Genomic DNA, 7678 nt, shown 5'->3' with positions numbered 1-7678 from the left:
GTTGTCATTCCCCTCCTGCCTCCCCTGGGGGACGCCATCACCCTAGAAAGGAACTCACTCTAATGGGAAAGCACCACTGGGGAGATCTCCTTTACTGAGTGATCTGTGATGGCTGGTCCCTGCTCACAGACCCTGCCCTTCAAGGTAGGGTGTCCATGGCCAGGGAGCATGGCCCCTAAGAACTTTATGGGACGGATGTGGGACAAGAACTTCTGACCACATAGCCCCCAGAGAGAAATGTTCTGCCACCCTCGGTTCTTCTGGGTTATTCTGTCTGTACCTTTCAGATCCTTGAGAATGTTCACCAGTAGTACCTAGAATGGGTAAGGAGGCTCGTCCCCGCAGGAGTGCCTGGAATGAGCCTCGTGTGGAACAAGTGCATGGGACAGGCCCAGGCACACACACCTGTGAGGTAGAGGCAGCTGGGCCTTCTTTTCTAGCCACCTCACCTGTACAAGGCCTAGATGGCTGTGGCCTCTCGGGTCCCTTGCAGTGGATAAATATGTGATGCCTGACCTGAGCCCCGCTTTAGACTGCACTAGGCTCAGTACTGTTTGTGTGTGTGTGTGTGTGTGTGTGTGTGTGCACACGCACGTTTTTGTGTGCACGTGTACATGCAGAAATCATGGGGTATGTTCCCTGCTCTTAAGCGCTTGCTTAATAGTAGAAACAAATCGTCGCCTAAAGCCAAGGGTGCCATCACGAGGCCTCATGTGAGGAGTGGCAGGTTATAGGGTGTCAGATGGTGGCTCCCTGACCTGGCTTCATACCAGAATCGTCTGGGGAGGTTTTTAGTTATTCCGACCCCAGGTCCACCCTGAGCTGCTAGTCCAGCTTCATGGATGGGACCCAGGGAGGTATTTTTTAACAAGATCTCCCTGTATGTTTATTCACCCAGCCCAGCTGATGGGGAGCATGCAGTTCCCAGAATGAGGGAGATAGAGGCTTCATGGATGGGACACGTGGCCTGACCATGAAGGTTGGGTGTCTTACAGTAGCACAGCCATTAGGTAACATTAAACAGCATGGTCCTGCAGACCAGCGCTCGGACAATGCTTTGCAGAGGCAGAAGTTTAGAGGGGCTTCCCTTAGCCCCTTCACTAGCTTTGTGATTTGGAGCTGGGCTCTGGCTCCTTCTGGGCTGGAGGCTTCTCCTGCACGTGCTCCCGTAGCTAAGACTGCAGTGCACACTGTGGGATGAATAGCGTCTTGGACTCTTGGGCGGCATTGCCCCCAGGAAGTTGCTACTGAAATGGGTTCTCCCAAAACGTTCTTAAACTGATTGCTGAGCCTTGAGCTGTAGGTAGCACCTGTGATGGTTGGGGAGGGGGGCAGCTCCTGGACTACCAGCGTGGACTTCAGCTCCCATCTGGACAAGATGGAAGGAGGAAGAGGGTACAGGGCCCCAAAGTGCCGCCAACTCATACCCAGGGTGAGCCTGGGCCCCAGACAGCAAAGGTCTGGGAGCAGAAGGTCTCCAGGTTTCCGGAGTTTCCATCGGTTCTCTCCTCTCTGTGGACCCCACTTGGCCTCTAGATGGAAGTGCCAGCCGAGGTCCAGCTCCAGTTCCAACTTAGGTGTGAAGAAGCTGCAGGCCTGGGCTGCTGCTTTGCAAGGCCTCTGCACAGACCCCAGGGCCTCTGATAATCATGACTCCTTGCTTTCAGCTGGACCCCCAAGCCTTGCAGGACAGAGACTGGCAACGGACTGTCATCGCCATGAACGGGGTATGTACCACGGGGCTCTGTTGGTGCCCACTTACCCCAGAAGGTTAAGGCGGCCCAGGTTCTGTCTGGAACAGTTGGAGGGAGGCTAAGCCTGGACTAGTGTTGGAGAGGGCGGAATGGCTAGAGGAGGGAGAGGCCCTGCAGAAAAGATCACTGCACAGGAAGGAGCCCATGTGGTGACCAGAGTGCAGTCACAGGCCGAGCACTGAGCATTCCTCCCAAACAGTGATCCAGTGGCACTACGGGGACAGGCAGGGCCTCAACGCTGGAGTCTGCTGATAGAAACCGAGACCCGATGAGTCCTCAGTGTCCTTTGAAAAAAAAAAAAAAAAAGGTCTGGGCATGTATGACAAAATGTTAACGTTTGATAGATAATTCATGGCGTTTTGCTACATTATTCTCTGTACTTTTTCTCTATTTTTTTGTGATTAAGAAAGATGCAGAGAGGAGATTGGTGGTTATGAGAGGCGAGGAGTGGGAGGTGGGCCAGGAGGGTGAAAGGGCCGTTTCCCTTCTCTGCTTGCAGATTGAAGTGAAACTCTCAGTCAAATTCACCAGCAGGGAGTTCAGCTTGAAGAGAATGCCTTCCCGAAAGCAGACGGGTGTCTTCGGAGTCAAGATTGCTGTGGTCACCAAGTGAGTGTCGAGGGGCTTGGGCTCTCGTGCCTCTTGTCCCCCACGCCCCAAGGTGTTTCTGGAGGAAGGAGCTGGTGTGGGTCTCCTCCCTCCGTACACAGCATAGTCGCTGCACAGGACACCTTCCGGGCCCACGGGACACCGTGCTTAGCTGCTTCCCTTGTTCACTGCAAAACTTGTCCCCATGAGCTCAGGAACGTTCTTGTTCCCTTCCTGTACACAGCTCCTGGAACTGTGTGAGAACAGGGTGTTTTCCCCACACTTGGAATTTGTCACGATCAGGGTTCCCGTTGAATGATGGCAACCCTGCCCCTTTATCAACATACAGGAGAAGCCTGTATGTTGGCTTGAGGGCTGTTCTCAGGGCATCCTCCCAGGAGCCATTCACTTCCCCAAATGGAATCAGGCCCAGCTCCTGGCATCGCTGGTCGTCTGCGCTGGGGCCTTTGTCAGGCATTTCCCAGACTCCTGTGTCTAAACAGCACTCCTCACCCCCAGTTCTACCCTAGCGGTTCCCACAGCACCTCTGGAAGGCTCTGGGCGTGAGCAGAGAGGTTTCTGTCAGCAACTATCCCAAATAAGCACCTCGATGAGGGTGGCTCAGGAAAGAGCTTTGCTGGGCTTCTGAATCCAGTGTCTGAACTAGACTAAAGCCAGCCTTTCAAACAGCACCTTCTCCTATTTTTAAAGTATTTTTATTCCAGGGTCTTATGCCAAGGTGCTGGGATTGTCCATTGTTAGGACTTGGAAGAGAAAAGCATTTAGAATGATAATTCAAGCACCAATGTTAGGCAGCCCTGTGGTCATTCATTTAGCAGACAGTTGGGTGTCTTCTGTGTGCAGAACTCACCTCTCACCAAGGTCTGGAGGGCTCGGGGATTTGCCTCTTGCACAACAAGTGGGTGGCAGGTACTGGGCTGAGGCTGGATCCCATCTCCCTACCAGGAAACCAGACCGCTTTCCAGGATGCTATGCAGCTACCTGTTAACCCAAGGCCTGGGACCTTTTAACTGCACTTCCTGTGGCCTAGTTCACTTAGAAAGGCCTCCTGGTCTTCCCCGCAAGATCATGCGTAACTCCTGAGGTGTCTGGCTACCTGGAGCTCTTGGAAAGTCCCTGATAAGATATAAGCAATGATAGTCATGAGCTCTCAGAGTAGACGAGGCTGTGTGTGCAGCCCAGACCCACCACCTGCATCACTCCCATCTCCAGGTGTGCAGGTAGGTGATGGCTGTGCCCCGCCGCGGCTCAAGCCAGGGCCGCTGGGCACTAAAGGCATTTCCCCTCCCCCACAGGAGGGAGCGGTCCAAGGTGCCCTACATCGTGCGCCAGTGCGTGGAGGAGATCGAGCGCCGGGGCATGGAGGAAGTGGGCATCTACCGCGTGTCTGGAGTGGCCACAGACATCCAGGCGCTGAAGGCGGCCTTTGACGTCAGTGAGTATCAGCCCCAGGAAGTGCGGGATAGGGATGTGGACGAGGTGCTGACTCTCGGGGGGCCTTCTGTGGCCGGTGCCTGTTCCATCGCTTTCCGTACTTTCTCTTCACTTAGTATTTTATCATATTTTAAATGAGAGGCAAAGGGAATTGTGGGAGGAGGTTCTACAGAAGCCAGTTCTTAACTCCTTTAACCGTGCCAGGTTTATGCTGCAATGGATCAGGGCCTTCCCTGTGGGGCGGCCCTGCCTTTTTGCTGGGCCTCCATCTGCTCTTCCTGGCCTGGCAAAGAGGTGCCAGCTGGGATCAGTGCGGTCTGACCAGTGGTGAAGCAGTGCAAAGGGCTTTGAAGTGACCGGGCCCAGCCAGTGCTGCAGTACCTCTACCTCCGTCACTCACACATGCCAAGAAGTCGGTGGAACAACCCCAATTGCCAGACACTGAGACTCAAGAGGGCCCTCAGAGTAGAAAGTGGCAGAGCCAGGACCTCGTGCCTGCATACTCCAAGCTCCCTCTGGGTGACCGGAGTGGACCTGGCCTGTGGCACAGAGGGCCAGTGGCCACTTGAGCCTGAAGGGAAGACACCAGTTTAAACTAAAATGGAACAAATAATTCAGTGTCTTCCTGTTATCAAGAGGTGCTGGCTATGGGATAGAGCCACCTGATTCCTCCCCAGGCGCCGGGCCTGCCCTCCTTCCCAGGGCTGCCCTTGCCCAGCCAGGTGGTGTGGGGAGGACGGTGTGGGGAGGATGTATGGGGAGTTTGCCTGGAAGGAGTAATTTGAGCTGTTGTAAGGGGAGGAGCCCAAAAGGCATCAGCCTGGGGCAGCCGTGCTTAGCTGAGGCAGGAGAAGTGGAAGGAATTCAATTCAGGATCTGGGAGTAGCTAACGTCTGCTTCTGTGCTCTGTCCAGATAACAAGGACGTGTCCGTGATGATGAGCGAGATGGACGTCAATGCCATTGCAGGGACCCTAAAGCTCTACTTCCGAGAGCTGCCCGAGCCCCTCTTCACCGATGAGTTCTACCCCAACTTCGCTGAGGGCATCGGTGAGCGCGGGAGGCGTCTCCCACTCCCATCCTGTCCACTGTCCCCTTCCACCATGGCCTGCGTTTCGGCCCAAACTCGGTGTGTGGCGGGGGGACCAAGAACCAAACCAGTCCTGGAAGGCCTCTGCCCGTCTTCCAGCGGCCTCCTTCTGTCCCCCTCCCTCTAAGTAGTTTGAGCGGATGCACGCTTGGTATAGGGACATGGAGGCCACCATCTTCCTCACTGGAGCACCTGTCCTGCTCCCCTATCCCCAGGTCCTGGCCCACCAGTGCACCTGCCTTCAAACCCAGACTGACCCTAAGTCACCCCAGAGGGCAGTGTCCAGAGTGGGGGCGCTGGTATGCCAGGCAGCTACAGCCTCCACACCCTGCCTCCAGGGTTATTCAGTAGGGGGCCTGGTTCCCCCATTGTGCACAGGTGATAAGGGAGCCCCTGGGGCCTCGCAGCCCTCCTGCCCTTTGCTCTTTTTGCTTCATTCCATGCCTGGCTTCCCATGCCTTGGGCTCTTCCAGGAGCAGGAGGCCGGAATGGCTGCGGGAGCTTGGAGGGCCACTGTGTCCCGTGCCTCCTGCCGCTGGTCCTTGGTAGTGCCTTTGACCCCTTTCAGATAGAGAAAAGGTATTTAGGGGGGCTCATCCCCACACAGGTACCTGTCATTGAGTCCTCACTGGGGCTAGTGCTGTATGAGCCAGAACGATGACGGTCCTGGACTGTCCTGTGCCCTCTGACACAGACATTGGCAGAGGCTTCCAGCTGTGACCCCAAGAAGTAACAGTCTCCCCCACCTGCAGCTCTTTCAGACCCTGTTGCAAAAGAGAGCTGCATGCTTAACTTGCTTCTGTCGCTCCCAGAGGCCAACCTGCTGACCTTCCTCTTCCTTCTGGATCACCTGAAAAGGTAACCCCAGCTCTTCCTTGGGGGTGCCTAGGGCTCCAGGACCCCCAGGCAGGAAGAGGAGGCTCCTCCCATCAGACTCCAGGGCATCTGGGGACTTCTTTCCTCACCCCTGTCTGGGGTCACTCACCTCCTCTGGGCACTAGAGCAATTACCACCCTCCCACTCTGCACTATGGCCTTAAGTGAAGAGCAAAGTGCTTCGGACACCCTCACACCCTAGGTCATGGCCCAGAGCTGGCCCAGCCACCTGCTGGCCCCAAGTGCTTTTTGTCCTTGACTGAACTGGGGCGGGGTCTGCCTTTAGCACAACCAGGAGTGGATTAGCTGTGCTGTGGAGCAAGCCCAAGGCAGAAAGGGGCAGCACTCGCCAACACATTCCCTGAGGACTTTAGAGTGGCCCAGCCCCTCCGCCTCAAGGCGGTGTCCCAGTAGCACCTTCTACTTCGGCCCTCCGCAGGGTGGCAGAAAAGGAGACGGTGAACAAGATGTCCCTACACAACCTCGCCACAGTCTTCGGCCCCACGCTGCTCCGGCCCTCAGAGAAGGAGAGCAAGCTCCCTGCCAACCCCAGCCAGCCCATCTCCATGACTGACAGCTGGTCCCTGGAGGTCATGTCACAGGTACGAGGAGACAGGCTCCAGCCCATGTTGTCCAGCCTCACAGAGGTGGCTTCTGCCTGCCTGACCCTGAGTCCTGCCATTTGTTCCCACTCAAACTGCACAGTGGCCGAGGTTCAGAGAGAGGGACTTACCCTTGGAGGCCACTTCCTCTGCACCTTACTGGGCTTCTCAGGGCTCACCTCACCTGGTGGTCCTTCAGGGGTACCCAAGTCTCTCACCATGAGGGTCTCGTGTCACCAGCAGGAGCCTGCAGCACCCTGAGCTGTCCGGTGGCCTTAGTCATCAGGCCCTGGGCTCTGGCCAGGAAGACCTCCCACCTGCAGCTGTGAGCACCCCTCTGATCCTCTCTCTTCCTCCGGCAGGTCCAGGTGCTGCTGTATTTCCTGCAGCTGGAGGCCATTCCTGCCCCAGACAGCAAGAGACAGAGCATCCTATTCTCCACCGAAGTCTAAAGGCCCAACTTCATCTCCAAGAGACCGGCAGAACGGCCTGGAAAACTTATGATGAAACGGGCCATCCACAGAGCAGGAACCAAACCTTCTTGAGGAGGAATTGGGCCGCCCCCAAGGGCGGGACCATCTGCCAGGAGACAGCTAGCTACCCAAGGCAAAAGGCCAAGTGGTCTGGGCAGTTCTGGGCCCTCTGCCTGTGGGTCTGTGAGCTCCCAGCTGGCTTCAGACTGTGGTTTTCCACATCACCACCAGAGGGCGCCCCAAGCCAGCATGGTTCAGAATGCAGGCCTGGCCAGGGACCAAGCGAAGGGAGTGGTTTTTATGAACTTAACTTATCAGAGTTTGAAAGATTTCTACTGGATCACTCGTCAAGATGCACCCTTTCTGGAGAGAAGGGAAAACGACCAGATTCCCTCACTATCGTGTCTTGAATAAACACTGCTGCTGCTTCATACCGTGGGGGCCACAGCCCCATCCCTCTGTGGGTGGGGGCACTTAGATTTCACTGACTTAGAAATTCGACTCCTGTTTATAACAGGATTTGAAAAGCTAAGTCAACACTGTGTAGCGTTTGACCCCTTTCACTTTTCTTTTCTTTCTTTCTAGAAGGATCTCTGTGCAGAAATGGGTCTTCTTCCTGTTCTGTCCCATTGCATTGTTTTTGCTGTTCATGTGCCCCTCAGAAGGCAGCTCCCTATGTCATGTCCAGAACTGGACACCAGGGGGTGGGAGGCCCAGGCTGCGCACTTTATGGCTTGTTTTCCAGGGAGAGTGACCCCACCCCAACCACCCCACTTGGCACACGCTCTCCTCTTCAGCTTGAAAAGGCCTTGATCCTCTAGCTTACCCCCGCCTGTCTTCCC

The 7678-nt window shown here is 55.7% G+C and overlaps 1 protein-coding gene across 1 annotated transcript in view; it reads left to right on the top strand.

Annotated features, from left to right (window-relative positions):
• BCR (BCR, RhoGEF and GTPase activating protein) overlaps window positions 1-7267 on the top strand; it is a 126449-nt gene extending 119182 nt beyond the window's left edge. Inside the window, exons 19-25 of the mRNA XM_006908729.2 lie at window positions 1668-1727; window positions 2254-2363; window positions 3659-3798; window positions 4712-4846; window positions 5639-5744; window positions 6201-6363; window positions 6726-7267. Of these exons, the coding sequence (XP_006908791.1) occupies window positions 1668-1727; window positions 2254-2363; window positions 3659-3798; window positions 4712-4846; window positions 5639-5744; window positions 6201-6363; window positions 6726-6815 (804 nt within the window). The 3' untranslated portion in view covers window positions 6816-7267. The remainder of the gene's footprint in view (window positions 1-1667; window positions 1728-2253; window positions 2364-3658; window positions 3799-4711; window positions 4847-5638; window positions 5745-6200; window positions 6364-6725) is intronic.
• The last annotated feature ends 411 nt before the right edge of the window (window positions 7268-7678 follow it).

Source organism: Pteropus alecto, unplaced genomic scaffold (genome assembly GCF_000325575.1).
Source record: "Pteropus alecto unplaced genomic scaffold, ASM32557v1 scaffold113, whole genome shotgun sequence".
Taxonomy (NCBI): domain Eukaryota; kingdom Metazoa; phylum Chordata; class Mammalia; order Chiroptera; family Pteropodidae; genus Pteropus; species Pteropus alecto.
The sequence above is the reverse complement of the archived record's forward strand: the minus strand, read 5'-3'. Positions and strand labels throughout refer to the sequence as shown.